The 16,133-nt window shown below is 39.9% G+C and overlaps 1 protein-coding gene across 2 annotated transcripts in view; it reads right to left on the bottom strand.

The window, feature by feature from the left end:
• Nucleotides 1–16,133, bottom strand: part of CNTN6 (contactin 6) — an 88,711-nt gene that overhangs the window by 60,198 nt on the left and 12,380 nt on the right. For both annotated transcript variants that reach the window (XM_019655512.1, XM_019655511.1), the window contains exons 2-5: nt 9,130–9,208; nt 6,696–6,832; nt 4,925–5,054; nt 730–880 (exon numbers count right to left, since the gene is read on the bottom strand). In XM_019655512.1, the coding sequence (XP_019511057.1) occupies nt 730–880; nt 4,925–5,054; nt 6,696–6,832; nt 9,130–9,208 (497 nt within the window). The remainder of the gene's footprint in view (nt 1–729; nt 881–4,924; nt 5,055–6,695; nt 6,833–9,129; nt 9,209–16,133) is intronic.

The raw sequence follows: 16,133 nt of genomic DNA, 5'->3' as shown, positions 1-16,133 counted from the left end.
CACCTTTAGCACAATGGCCACTCTTAGAAGGACTCCACTGTGTATCTGATCACACAGTAACACACACAGCCATCAAACAGAGCTGCATAGACATGTATATCTAGACATCTCTAGGTATACATGGGTCCACAGTACAATGGGGTGAGAGATACAGAAAGTAGAGAAAAACACCTGTTTTGTTCAGTTGAAACTCTTCTAGAACATGCTAGCGCTGGACCAGGACGCCCCTGCGAGCGCACACACACACACACACACACACACACACACACACACACACACTCCATTCATTGTGGAAGAAAAGCTCTCTTCTTTCTCTACGGGAACCTGTGCACATTTGTTCCTGTGGTGAATCCATTTTGACATGAGGCAAACACCTGTGTGACTATTTAAAACTACCCCACCAGGTGTGTGAGTGTCTCTGTCCTAGAGTTTGCTCTCTTACTGATTCTCAGCAGGCCGTGTCGGGAAAACTCCTCCAGCTAAATGTAGGAAAGGTCTTAAAGGATTTTAAAAAATATGTTGATTACAAGCACGCGCACAGAATATACTGCAGGTCTTAGCTTTAGAAGGCTCTTTTGTTTTTGCTGTCATGTGAACAATTTCTGTATCTCCAGATATACAGTTATGTCTGCCACAAGGGAGGACATTTTGGAAGATGTGGGAAACCCTGAAACTTTGGAAGATATTGTGTTACAAAATATTCAAACTATTAACCAAATATTCAGGTACCTTCTGCTCTGTCTCAGGCTGTCTGTTCCTCTTTTCCAGGTGACAGCTGCCCTGGGGAAGGCATTTGGTTTGCATTCGATAGCAATGTCCCCGCCGACTTGAACAACTGAATTTTTCTTAATGGGATTTTTGGAGAAATCAGGAGCTGAGGCTAAAAACAAAATTTTTAAAAATTGTTAAGTTAAATAAATAACATATATTAACCCAGGATATAACTTCGTATATTAGATGGATTCTAATATTTGTACCCAGAACATTTTCATGTAACTTGGCTCAAGGTGTTCTAGGGTCAGGTTATCGTATCAGCCTGGCATTTGGAGTGTGTATTTCCATTTGTAAAATGAAGATGACAATAGCTATTACCTCAGAAATCTGGTGAGGGGATTCAATGAGATTATGTGTGCTAAGCGTAATTCATTTTTGTCTGGGTGCTGACCATTGCAATACCAACAGCCAGAGAGCGAGGGAGAAAGCAAGTTAGAAAAAGTCACATCCTGTATTTACAATCAAGATGTGAAGATGGGAGGATGAGAGGCAGAAGAAGAACTTTAACCCCGATTAGGGAAATCATTAAATCTATTCAGGCTGATATATATTTATATATATTTATATCTATATTCTATCAGATATCTATCAATCATCTATTATCGATCAATCATGTATCTATCTATATCTATCATCTACCTATAATAATGAAATACCACTGAAATAAACCAGAAATGCAGTATCACTGTGTCAGATTTTTTCAGGCAAGTCTTTAACTACAAATGTGTAAATGTCTGCCTTCAGGGTGAGTAGAAATTAAAAAAATGATAATAACATCTTTGTTAGTTTCAATTTTGTCCCCACCAAATGAATGTTGAACAGATACCAGGTCATGAGGGTGGAAAATTGTTAGACTGTCTGGGGTGCACGCAAGTCCTTCCAGCTTCATGGATGTGGGAGCCCATGTGTCCCAACCCCGTTCCTAGCCTAGAGACCAGTGAAGTGCTTTGCCATACGCTGTGCTGAACTGCTTCTGGGTGCTTTGGCCCGCTGGCCTGTGCATGCTTTCCTTCTGACCTCGCTTTAAAGAGCATGTGCTCAATTTAGGTTCTGTTCAACTTGTCACCTACCCAACTCTTGACCGTAATCATCATAATATCTTAAATTCTGGCTTTTTTTTTCCCTCAGAGAAACTCTGTGTTCTATGAAGATGAAGATCTCTCTAGTATTGATAATGATATTTTGGGGGCTTAGGACACCATATGTGTCTAATAAGTAGTGGTGATGGAAAGAATGAACAAACAAATCAATGTCATCACCTGTTCACTGTGAACAGGTGATGACATCATCTCTTTTCATTTGATCCTTCCTCCCTCTCATCTCTCTCTTCCCTCCACTAAAAGCCTTAGGATGAAATATATCAATGAGTCATTTACTGTGACAAATACTACTGGTGGCTGTCCAAAAATAAATCATTCTCAAACTTCTCTATCTCATTGTTTTCTACTATAGATAATTATTTTCCCGGTTTCCCTTGATGTCTCACATAAAGAAAAATAAATAAATGAGAGCCCAAGTGTTTGGTTAAAGGAACCATCCTCTTTGTGTAAAATCCTGGTGGCACTGGCTCAAAATTAAATGTAAAGATAACATAAGATAGAGGAAATATAAGTATACTGTGATAATGAAGCACAGATGCAAAACCACATCCAGTAGTACACGTCCACCAAATTCTTGATGAACCTGATGAGGTAAGAACATTTTGGAAACCTCATATTGTCTGAGTTTGAGCCTGTGGTGCCACTGGAACAACAAAAACAGTGGCCTAATCGAATGATTTCCAAGTCAGAAGCTTACATGCAGACTAGTGCGGCCCCTCTGGTCCTGTCGACTCCAGGATTCCAGCTGTGCTGCCCACATGTGCCTCGCCCATCTCCTCTCATTCAGGTCTCAAACACAATGTCTCTTTTTCTAAGAAACCTTTCCCAGCTGCCCCCTCCAGCTCTTTCTACTAGGTTGATGTCAGGCCACATGCTCTCATAACAACTTGTCATTTTCAATTGAACTTCTTATCATTTTAATGACATAACTAGCACCATGACGATTTAATTATTGTATCCCCATCACGTACTATGTCCAAAGATCCATAAGGGCAGGGGCCATGCTTATCTTGGTCATCGCTGTAGCTCCAATCTCTGGCATTGCATAATTACTCAAAAATATTTGTTGAATGAATGAGTCATCATGGCAAAAAAGGAGGATGATTTCTACAAAGCCTTCACAAAACCCTACACTAGTGGTCACGTGGCAGGGTCTAGCCAATGACATAGAAGGAGGTTGTCGTAAGGACTCAGGGAAATCTTGCTTTTCTAATGACAGGGCTAGACATAGTCACTTCTGTCCCCTCTCTCCTCTCTTGCCTTAAGTATGGAGTTGATTTCGGGAGGTACAGCAGCCTTCCTGGAACCATGAGGCCACAAGCATGAGGGAAACGTTTAAAAAATGACATCATCAAGGTACAGTGTCATAGCTCGGCCATCACCGCTGAACTTATCATTAACAAGTAAAATAAATCCCTGTTTGTTAAGCCTCTAGAAATTGAGATTTCCTTTCTTAGTTTTTTATTTGAAGCTGAAAAGATTCCTGATGGATCCTTTTTTAAGTTAAATTTATTGGCGTGACAATGGCTAGTAAAACTACATAGGTTTCAAGTGTACAATTCTGTAATACATCATCTCTATATCACATTGTGTGCTCACCACCCAGAGTCAGTTCTCCTTCCAGCACCATATATTTGATCCCCTTTACCCTCTTATACCTCCCACCCCCTCCCCCTTACCCTCTGGTAACCACTAAACTATTCTCTGTGTCTATAACTTTTTGCTTGTTTGTGCTGTTCGTTTGTTGCTTTTAGTTTTAAATCCTACATATAAGTGATGTCACATGATTCCTGACTTTTCTGTCTGACTTATTTCACTTAGCATGATAATCTCAGGACATACAGATGGCCAACAGACATATGAAAAGATGCTCAATGTCACTAATCATCAGAGAAATGCAAATAAAAACCACAATGAGATATTACCTCACACTTGTCAGAATGGCCATCATCAATAAATCAATAAACAACAATTGCTGGTGAGGTTGTGGAGAAAAGTGAACCCTTTTGGTAGGATTGCAGATTGGTGCAGCCACTATGGAAAATAGTATGGAGGTTCCTCAAAACTACCTTAAGACCCAGAAATTCCACTCTTAGGTATCTATCCAAAGAAATCCAAAACGTTAATTCAAAAAAATATATGCACCCCTATGCTTATTGCAGCACTATTCACAATAGCCAAGACATGGAAGCAGCTGAACTACCCATCGATAGAGGATTGGATAAAGGAACTGTGGTACATTATACAATGGAGTATTATTGGGCAATAAAAAAGAATGAAATCTTACCATTTGCAACAACATGGATGGACCTAAAGGACATTATCCTAAGTAAAATAAGTCAGACTGAGAAAGCCAAATACCATATGATCTCACTTATATGTGGAATCTAAATAACAGAATAAACAAGCAAATTAAACAGAAATAGACTCAGAGATATAGTAAAAAAAAAACTGATGGCTGCTAGATGGGAGGAGGGTGGGGATGGGGAAGAAGGGGAAGGGGTTAGAAAACACAAATTATAGTCACACTATAGTCATGGGGACATGAAACATAATATGGGGAACAGAGTCAATGGTATTGAAACAGTTACATACGATGCCAGAGGGGTAGTGGATTGGGGGGGTTATCACTTTGTGGGGGGTGTAAATGTCTAACTATCACGTTGCTTTGTACACCTGAAACTATAATAATAATAAAAAGAGATCCATCCATGTTGTAGCAAATGTCAGTATTTCATTTTTTCTTATGGCTTAGTAATATTCCATTGTATATATGATGGATATTTTTTGAATTGTATTCAAAACATCAGCTAGAATCGGCTTTGCAGGACCCTGTTCTGGTTTGGTGTGCTTAACGGTGGGCTCCTCCAGAAGCCATAATGGATTGCCCAAGCAGAATAATAATTATCATCTTGCACTTTTGAAAAGCTAATTTAGACATTTCCCGTTATTTCAAGGGAAAGCAATTTCAAAGTTACCGAAAAATTGGGTTCAATCATAGCTTGCTAAAATGTCATTTTGACTTTTTTGGTTATCAAGGAATGACTTACCTAATACTCTCAATTCTGCATTTGCATAAATGAGCTGATATTTGTTTTCTGCAGCACATTGGTAGACACCAGAATCTGACACATTCAGCATAGTTATGATAAGTGTCCCATTTTCTATTTGAATTCTTTCCTAATAAAAGAGAAGTCATACAAAGATGCTAGTATGTTAACTCAGGCGTTCTCTTAATCAGAATACATTATGTAATGTTTGTGCGTATCTATGAGACATTGTATCTGGGTGGATGAGAACTGATGTTTTCGAAGATGAGGTGAATATACTACAAGATCCTGAGCAGCTATCTGAAGTTTTAAAAAAATAGAAATATGCTTAGTATCATTTAAGTGGTTAGTATATTTTATATTATCTCATTTCTTTGAAAATTGGCATTCTCTGCATAGAATGTATGTTAAGCTTCTGTACTATGGCATATAAGTGCTTTGGAACATGCCACCATTCCAATTATTCCAGAAAACATGGTTGACACTAATATTAGCCATGGGTATCATGATTAAAATATTCCCTTGCCTTTCCAACATAAGGCCTCAAAAAACTTGACATGTGATCACTCGATAATTTTCTAAGCACGTCATAAGTAGGAGGAGTTGAATTTTCTTCTCTGCAGCTGACTATAAAGTGTGCTTCAATAGCCAAAATCCATTACGGAGTCCCATTTAGGATGTCGAATTACAATTTTGAGTGCAATGAAATAGTTTAATATTGCAAATACAACTTAAAACTAAACATTTCAAGGTACCTATTACCATCTCTAAAGGTGAACAAGTTGGCTGGAGGAAGCAGAGGCTGTTATATGCAAAGGCATGCAAGAAGAAAATTCCACTAAAGTGGAAACAAAGACTGTCATTATATTCAGCTTTTAAACAACAGATGTTTGTTGTGTCTCTGGCTATGGCTACATGTGTAAAGTAAAATGGAGAATTAGCACAATTATTTGGATAATTTGATGGGAAAAACAACTCTGTCTCATTTTCTGTGTATTATAGGAGAAAGTATGCTTGAGATCAGAAAATGTGGATACTGTCTCCGTTCTCCACTTTCCTATGGGTTCAAAGATAATCATTAGTTTTCATAAAAGCATGATACTGGGTAATGAGTAAGAACTTGGGTCCTGAGATCAGACAGACTAAGTTTCAGATGTGAATTCTAATATTTACTAGCTGCTGCGTGACCTGGGCAAGTGACTAAATCTCTCTAACACCAGTTTTCTTCATCTATATAAAGAAATAATAACCATATTTCGCTCATTAGGTTGTCATGAGGATGCAATAAAATAAGGCATGAAAAAATATTTAACACAGCCTGTGTCATATGAGAGTTCAATAGATATTAACAATGAAGATGATCATTGTGATGATGGTGGTGATGATGGTGATGGTGGTGATGGTGACGATGGTGGTGATGGTGACGATGGCGGTGATGGTAATGATGGTGATGGTGATGGTGATGATACTGATGGTGATATGATGATGTCAATGGTGATGATGATGGTGACAACTGAGTGTAAATTTATCACTGACCAGTATGTGACCTTGTGTGAGTTATTTGTCTTCTCTATCTTAGTTTTCTCATTTCAAAAAATGTGGCTAATATTAACAGCTACTTTGAGTTTATTTAATTAAATAAATTAGTATATATAAAGAGTCTACTACGCTTCCTGGTACCAGCTAGACATTCATAAACATTTGTTATTACTGTCAGTAACCAAAGTTCCCTGGCAGCAGGGTCGTTTTTAATATCAACACAGCTGCTTACCCCTGGGTTGAGGCGTTCACCGTTCTTTAACCACGTGTACCAAGGGTGTGGCTTTCCACTAGCTTTGCATTCCCAAAACAAGCTGTCATAGATAGACAGGTATGTGTTCTGGATTTTTCGTTCCCATTCTGGAGGGGCTGTTCCAAAAAGAGACAAAGAACAACTCTTTGGCAAGTGAATCATTGAAGTCATCACGCTCCAGGTCGAGGACTCGCGATCAGAAGGAAAGGCTCATTGGAGCTAGCAGCCCCCCACACACGATTCAAGGGACCAGAAACAGGGGCTTCAATGTGGCACCACTGACACTGTGTTGACAACAGCAGTGGGCCTTTGGCACAAGGTCTGTGTTTGTCATTTGTCATTTTGTGGCACCTGTATGACAACGTAGGACTTGTGTGAGAAGCTCCCAGTGCAGAAGAAGGCCAGATAACAGTCCCATGCTAAACCCGAGTGCATGGGTCAAGTTAGAAAATGCAAGCTAAATCCGAGCCCTTGTGGGCAAAAGACCGTCCACTCTATTTTGTCTGAACTAACTAAAAGTATGTCTGTATCAGACATAATTACGATTCAGTGGCTGAAAGTATAAATCCAATATGAACCTCATCACGGTTTAGTAGGGTGATAATCCTTCCCCCCCCCCTAGATAAAACTCCTGACAGGAATAAGAACTTTTGGAGGTGCACAGAGGTTCAGCACCTAACTTAATCCTGGGCATGCATTTTCCAAATCCTTATTTTCTGACCTGAAAAAGTTCTACATGACATTGAGGCCAAAAGTAGCAGGTTTAACTGATGTTAAAGTGTTGGGTAGGTCGTTCTATCATTACTATCATTCATGGAAACAGGCAGGGAATAAATTAAATGTTATAAAATTAATTTGGTTGTGCTGAGATGTCACATGAATGGGCTTAGACTGCCATGCTGAGGCGCTATGGAAGGTGGAAAGGGTTTACTTGAGGAGGATTGTTCAGAGTTCTTATCTCAGATCTGAGATGACACCTCTGAGATCTTAACTCATCTAAGGGTTCTTACCTATAATATCACTGAAAATTATTTCTACATTCAACTATTGTAAGAATTACATGAATTAGTACTCATGAAGACTTCTATGGAAGCTAATAGTTTCTGTATGAATGTCAGAGAAAGTACCTTTCAGTTTACAGATACCTCCATTTTCTGATTATACTTTTGTCTATTTAATAGAAAAATGACCTATCAAAAACTAGTCAAAGCCTTTAATATCTTTGTACCACTAAAAAAACTCATCCTTACTATGTTATTTAGAAAAGATGCTGGATGCCAAATGACTTTCCTTTATAAAGCAGGAGCTATTGAAAAGAATACATACATTAATGTAAATGCAGATACATATACATTGGTTAGCATTGTTACAACTGTAGAGGAATAATGTGGAGGAAATCATGCTCTATGTATAAAATACTGCTTTTCATTCTGGATTAAAATTGAAAAATCCCAAAGGAAATGGAAAATAATATAACCAAGGCATGATATGTTCTCCCTGCAGGACACTCAAGAGGCATTCCTGCTAGGTAATTACGATATCTTAGACTTTTCTAGTTACCCAGAAATGTATCTTTCTCCAGTTACTTCATCAGTGATTATAAACATGTCACATATAAACATGTTATGTGGTATTTTGGCCATGTATAAATACAGTTTTAAAAAGTTCTCCAGGACAGATATGTTAAATTTAGCAAAGAATTTAAGATTATTTTAAAAGCACCAGACATACTGAGAATTCTGGGGTATGTTTTACAGTTTATTTGATGTTTTAAAAAAAAAGAAAACGAAGCTAATTTCATGCTAGTGTCGTATTTTGGCCTGGATGAAAGAAGACATAAAAACAACTTTTAGAAAATATATGCTTTCATTCTCTCTCTTAAATCTACAACAGATTCTGGTAATTCCGGCAAACATATATATATATATTTGTTAGTGAAGTAATGACTTTATTTTTCTATTACCTATATGTGAGTAGAAAAAATCTGGGAAACAGAAACAAATACTGAAAACTACTATTCAGGATTATGTTCCTGTCATTCTCTCCTTCTTTTGTAAATTCTACTTAGAATGATAATTAAGATTGTCACAGACTATTGCTGGATGTTTTATGGGAGATAAGTGGATTCCGAGCCACCTCGGGTTATAAAGTTTTATGGCTTTAACATGACACTGCTGATATTTTCAAGGCAATTATAATAAACAATACCATGCATAGCCCATGCGGAAGTTAAAGCCATATTTCAAAAATGGCCATTCTCGCCCTCTAAGCATCATATTAAGCATCCAACCGGGAAGCGTGGCTTCCCTGTATCTCCCGGAGACTTTTCCACAACATGGTAATGACCTTCACTTTTTACGAGGAAGGGTGGTACCAAATAGCTCACACAGTTTTTGAAATGTTATTAGCTCACCATAGAAAATGAGTTGACCCTTCGCCAGGTTTCTTCCTCGAAGGTTGCCTGCAGCGCATTCGTAGAAGCCTTCATCTTCCTGTTGAAAGTTCGGGATTTCAAGGGTAGCCTGGGATTTGCTGTACTGGACTTTCCCTGGCAAGGGGCTTCCATCCAACCTCCTCCAACTAATCTCAGGGACTGGACTAAACAGTTACACCTCATTAGAATACAGTCCGGGTCAGTCTTTGTGACAGCAGGATAAAACAGGAGTGTCCTTAAAAAGAACTCTCAAGGAAAACACATTCAATTAGTCCATCGCATTGTGGGTAGGTGTCAGATCATGCCATCATTCGCCATTCACTCACCCAGCAATGTATAGCACCTCATGAAGTGCCTGCCTGGAGCAAGTCACGGCACTGTGACCAGGGGATACATCGGTGACTAAAATAGACACGTTCTCTGCCCTCCCACTGCTGACAGATCAGTGGAGCAACACACAATAAACAAATAAAAAACCAGATATATGTGCAAACTGCAATAGCGGAAATAAAGGAAGTACGCTGCAGAGATAGTAACAAGATTATATCACTCGAAATATGGTGTTCAGGAAATTCTCTGAAGGACATGACATTTAAGAGTCGGCAAGCTCTTTATAGATTTTAAGATTCTGTATTTATAGATTTTAAGACAAAAATACAGGTCCCTCTAAAGCTAAATTGGTACTAGCAGGTAACTGAAGACAAGTGACAGGCGAGCTAGAACCAAGGGGGTTAGTATTGTGATGGACCCCTATGAATGGGGAGTACAGCCTCTATGATCCTCAAAAAGCGGACTCATTTATAGCCTGTCTCAAATAAAAAGGAAAAACAACAATAACATAACAGATAACTTTACATCATACCCTGTCTCTTGTTAGACAGAATTTTTAAAGAGTTTCTTTACCTATAGGACTTTGGGTTAATATCTTATATCTAATATCTTTGGTCTAATAAGAGCATCTTTTAAAATAGCAAACATATATCTTGTATGAACCTTAATGTATCTAACCATGGGGTGGATTTAGAAATCTGTGGCATAGAAGATCTCGTTTTTACAGGTATAACATAAAGAAATGCAGGCTGTGAACAAAATTACAACAGGACAATAGTCCCTGTTAAATGAATCATATACAAAATCAAGCTCCAATCTATTTACATTAACAGCTTTCCTTTCTTTCTGTCAAGTCCCTGTCACTCCCTTATAAATTGTTGGATGATCTAAATATTTGTAATCTAAATATATTGTAAATTAATAATAATAACAAAGGTATTTTGCAGTGCCGAGTTGTAAACTTTGAAGAAGATGCAGGATTTCTTCAAGTCAACAAAAGCAATGGAGGAGAACCACCTGATCCCCTGCCAAGTGGTGGACAACACTCTGCAGAATGTGAGCAGTACACAGCTGCAGAAAATTGATGGTGACTCAGACGAGGCTTCTAATACAGCGAGAAACCTGAACAAGCCCTAGGAACTTTGTCCTGGCAAACAATTTCGATTTTTCCATGCAAACCAAAGACATACACCGTCTAGGAAAACAGCTGTGCTCACACGTAATGTCAGAAAATGTTCCCCCAAATCAATGGGCGATGTCGCCTGTCTCAGAATTAGCATACCGTTACAGATGCAACTGGAATTTTGTCAAAATAAAATTATTATAATACATTTAGTTTCTGTCCTTTGAAAAAGCCCTGCCACTTACCACACAGTGAGGTTGACATTTTAGGAAAACGGCGTATGCCTGCCAACAATTAACCTCAGATAACTGGTTTTCTTATTCGTTCATTTTATGAGACACCGAACTAGTACAAATAGAAATGCTGTTCTGGAAGAAATTTTGTACACATAGAAGAATCTTCACCAAGTCTGATGAATTTTATGTTATATGCAGAATTATCCAATTTTTAAAAATACATGTACATATGTGAACATATGAAAAGTTACTACTTATGGGTAATGAGGGTATGAATGCTTTTTATTTTCCACTTTCTGTTTACCTTTATTTTCCTACACTGAGCAAGTATTACCTGTGTAATAAAAAAAATCTAAGAAAATTTATTTACAAAGAGAAAAATCGAGGCTCTGATACTTGTCTGAATGCAATAGCTTTTCTTGTCTCTATGACAGTGTATCTCTGAGGCTTATGACAAAGACATGAAAGTAACCAACTGAAAAAGCTTTTCATCTCGAGCATTCAGGAAAACAATAATTTCAGTAAAGAATGAGTCATTGTTCCATAGTCATATCATCGTGCTTTGTTTTGATTATGAAGACAGAGGTCAATTTTTAACATAACTAAACATCTAAGTCTGTGAAGCAGTAATAGAAGAGCTTGCTACTTAATAATAATGATTGTGATAATATCATAACAAGTAGATACTAATTACTAACCACAAACTGTGTGCCAGATGCTATGTACGTGTATAATGTGCGCATATACTTTTCCTGGAAATAAGCTGGCAGAGCTGGGGTCTCTTCCCAGATTCCTTTGCCACAGAAGCTGTGTGTTTAATCTCAAGCCAATACACATGTCACAGCTATTGTAAGACCCTCCAAATAAGTGGGGGCCAAAGAGCATGTCCCACGCATCACGACTATTCCGACTTTCCCCCAAAAAAACTCAGTGATGACGTTGAAATCACATTGGACAAGCGTTTTCTCTGATGGATAAAATGGCATATGCTCTGCAGACACCGCTCCAGTGGGGGCAGTGCAGTAGAAAATGTCAGCGCTCCACCCACACCCTCCTGGTTGCTGAGCCTCCCGAGATCCCACAGAAGGCAGCAACCCTGCACCTGTTTGTGGCAACTCCCCTCCAGCTGCTGTAACTGACTCTGTCTTTGAACTGGGCTGACAACACCGGTGGCTTCAGGACAGAGCACACGATTCAGGTCTCACCGTCAGAGAACTTGTACTCTGTGGCCACTGTGACTGGTCAACTATGGGAGGCAGGCCACCCAATCAGAGACAACCAGACCCGATACTGAGATGCCATTGGAAGACCTTGTGAAGAGGAAATGTGTTCACAGGGCTTTGATCAGACCGGGCGATATAAATTTGGAGCTTCTAGGCAACAATTTCCCCCCAAGTGGAAAAAGGACCATTGAAAGCCAAAGCCAACACAAAGGAAAGAAACTGAAAATTCTTCACATGCAGAGATCAAGTGATGCCTGATGCCAAAGCTCTCTCTTTGAACATTCCGTTAGCAGTGATACTTTTTGGCTTAAGCCTGTGTGAATTATATTCCTGTTGCTTCCAATCAAAAGACCTGATGGATAGGCTCTGAACGCTTGGTTTCAAATGCTTGATAGGTTACTTTCCATCTGTGTGATTGATATGCTGTGGTGGATTATTTCTGGATGTTATGTTTTATAGTTTAGATATGTGAGAATTCTAAAAGCAACTAAACTATCAAAAAATACCCAAATATTTTTTTAATTTACATTTAAAAGTCGTATCAAGTATATTTTATGGCTACATTTCATGTTAACAAATTTCTAAGGAGAAAAAAAAATCAAGCCGTTTTATAAGATTTCACAGTTACCAATTAAATGCTGAGATTGGTCCCATCACTGCTAAGTAAGAATGCCATGGTCCTGTTAACACTGGGGATGTGAGATATAGCGAGAATAAATGTAAAACACAGGTGACAGAAATACATCTGCGTTTTAATGAAAAGTTCCCGTTTTCTCAGGAACTTCTTATGAAGACACTAAATGAACTGCTTCGGATTTCACACCCTCCCTCTTTTCGGCAGCCACCCCAAATGGACCGTGGGTGGCAAGAAGGAATCAACAAGAGCTGAAATTATTTCAGCAGTGAGCTTCAGTTTTTCAATGTGGTTAGTTTTTCCAACATGTACCAGTCTATGTAAATAACACCAATGATGACAGTTCTGAAGCCACCATCATGGAAGACTATTCATACAGGGCAGAGTGCAGCCCGCCGTGTATCAGCTATATTTTATCACACCTGCGCAAGCATGCATCTTCTTATTTACAGGATGGAGATTAATAATAGCACATGATTCCTAGGATTATTGTGAGGATTAGATTATATAATCCATGCCATGTGCTTAACCTGCTGTCTAGCCCACCTTAAACGGTATGTTGGAGTGCTAATGATAAAAATAATAAAATAATTATGTTCTCACAAGATCAAGACCCCTCGCTCCTATTTGCTTGTTGTCTGCTCTCTGAGAAGCACTCCACATGACGGGGCCTCAGCATGGAATGATTCAGAGGTCGCCTGTAGACTGACATCAGACCTTGGCACGATGAACGCAGTGGGCACTTCTCCAGGGCAGTGGGTTTCCTGCTCTTGCTGCTTAATGTGCCAGCTGCTAAGGGTGCTCACCTGGTCACAGAGGTCATGGTCCCTCCCTCATCACAGAAGCAGGGACTGCTCAGGTGACACACGACATGCTGGAAGGAAACTATCTTTCTTACCAGGCTAATCACCTAGGACCATTGTGGTAGGAAGGAAGGGGATCAGATCGAGTTGTTCAAAGAGAAAAAAGAAATCCTGTGTAAGAAACCTGAGTATTTTTTATGAACAGTAATGAGCATTAATTGAGCGCTTACTAGGTACTTGGCATTATGACTGATGGCTTCCACGTGTCATCTGAGCTATAGCCTCAGCTGGCAGCTGCTGATGGTCCTAATTACCTTATTGGAATGGTACTCACGTTAGGACAGGTCATTTCCCCTAAATTATTACCGGCTGACTCGCCCCCACTCAGCCCCAGGAGAGGCCAATTTACTGTGATCCACCTTCTAGCCTTCATGTCACCACCCATTCGATTATAAGCACCAGCGACTCGTCTCCTGTGTCCTCAGCACTCTTTTTAGGATCCACCTACTTCGTCCACATTGATAATGTCAGTGAGGCAACATTCACTGGCAGTTCATTTTACTTTAAAATAAGTGCTCTATTTAAAATGCAAATTTAATATGCTAATTATGCATGAAGAATGCCATGGAGCAATGGGGGTCTCTGAGGGGTCTTCAGAGTGGAGACTGTTGTCAAATGTCTTGAAACTGTGCCATTACAAGGTAAGTGAAAACAAATGGCGCCATCCTCTGAACTACAGGGATCCCCATGTCTGGCCACGTTTTCCTTCAGCTACAATCTCCCCCCGCTTTTCTTTACTTGTTTTCATCTTCGCAAATATGATGTAGAAATAAAACTTGTGTACAAATCTCAATAAAGAAGAGCAATTGGAAGCGCGTCTCTCATCCAAAGCCCCTCACACCACAGACCAGGCATCAGGGACCTCGGGTTTCCTAGGGAGCCTTTTCTTACTCTGGTCCTATTTTCCAAATCAGGTTTGCCTGAAATGTGGCTCCTCGCAGCTGTGAAATACTACCGGATAATAAAAGCAGAGGTGTTTTTTTTTCCTTCTTTCTTTCTTCCCCACTCCTCTGGCCCCGTGCTTCTTAAATAAGCATCACCATAAATAAGGACGCATGCTCCGTTCTCTGTCGTCACTGTGTTTTTACTGAGTGAGCATCCTATTAATTTTATCTGAAGACAGAGAATACATTTGTTAACCATCTGGCCTAGTTCAACCTTAATTGGAAGTTAAATTAAAGCTCTCCACACACTAGTAGGAACTGCGTTTCAATTCTATACTTTTAGCCATAAATAGAATTTTCATTACTAGTGCTATTTGAGAAAGCTTCTAGTTCTCCCCCGGATTTCTGAAACCTCATTATGCACAGCTTAAATCCAGGCCAGACCAAGCTTCTAACTAAAACTGGTACAGAGAACCAGCTTCGTAAGATGCTTATGGTGGGATTATTCTTAACTCGAACCTCATTTCAGAAAATTCCATCAGTGGACATTTTCAGTCGAAGAGAATGAAGCAGAATAACAAAACCAGCAAAGGCGGCCTTTGTTAAATTTTCAGACTGTTCAGCTAGCTGCTTTCATTTCCTCAACTTGAAATATTCATACAAAGAGCCTGGAATATGAGATTGTCCTATGGGGGTATGATACGATAAATTCATGAGTTCTGCAGAGAAGCAACTGCGCTGTTTGGAAAGAGGGAGAACGCTTTTCTGAGTGGTCTGCACATCGGCATGGCCCTGACCCACTGGTGTGTCTACACCAGGTTTCCCTCAGGGAGGAATCCGATGGTTTGGGCGTAGGAGCTTGCTGTTTGACACCACGGCCGCTGCAGCCCACAGAAAAGCCACAAATGATTTGTTCACAATGACAGAAGCAGGATGGCGCTTGCTGCAGGGCGAAAACAAGGACACATGCAAATTGTGTGTGACAGAATGCAAATGGCCTAAGCTCTCAGCCTGGCTTTCTCGTCACCTCTAGCTGGAGATAACAATGGGTGCAAAAGGGCTTCCTGAGAGGACCAGGGAAGGCGTAATCATGGGCGTACGTACGCCTTGGAATCGAAAGTTTAAACCAAAAATTAGGCCTACTACATTGTCTTATGGCCATGATTATCAAATACGGACTGGAAGGGCCTAGTGTCCCAATATTCCCTAGGAATCGTGTTACCATTTTCTACTCCATTGGACTGAAGTACAATAAGCACGGATTTACACGTGGCCTGTGACCCGGAGCCCAGGATTTCAGGGTGTGGCTGAGCTGGGTCGACCTGCTCTTGGCATTTCCTCCAGCTGGTCCGTAATCTTTATGTTATTTAAGGCATGTGCGGGGAGACTGTTCAATAAAGCTCCCTTCAAAATGAAACGTTGTGTCTGAGAATCAACTACTTTCCATGTCAATAGAGTATCAAGTGCTTTGCAGCTCTGGATGTGTTTCCCCAGATGGGAAACACTGAAATACGTGTCAAGGCAGCTGACCTGTCCGTTGGGAGTTGGTACAGGCCCGCGTCCTAGCCCATGGGATTTAGCTCCAGGGCCTGGACTCCAAAGCCAGCCTGCCAAGCCCCAGCTCAGTGCTGTTGTCACACCCCCTAAGCTCCCTGAGTGTGCTCGTCTGTGTGATGGGAGTAAGGCAACG

Source organism: Hipposideros armiger, unplaced genomic scaffold (assembly GCF_001890085.2).
Source record: "Hipposideros armiger isolate ML-2016 unplaced genomic scaffold, ASM189008v1 scaffold_241, whole genome shotgun sequence".
Lineage (NCBI taxonomy): Eukaryota > Metazoa > Chordata > Mammalia > Chiroptera > Hipposideridae > Hipposideros > Hipposideros armiger.
The sequence above is the reverse complement of the archived record's forward strand: the minus strand, read 5'-3'. Positions and strand labels throughout refer to the sequence as shown.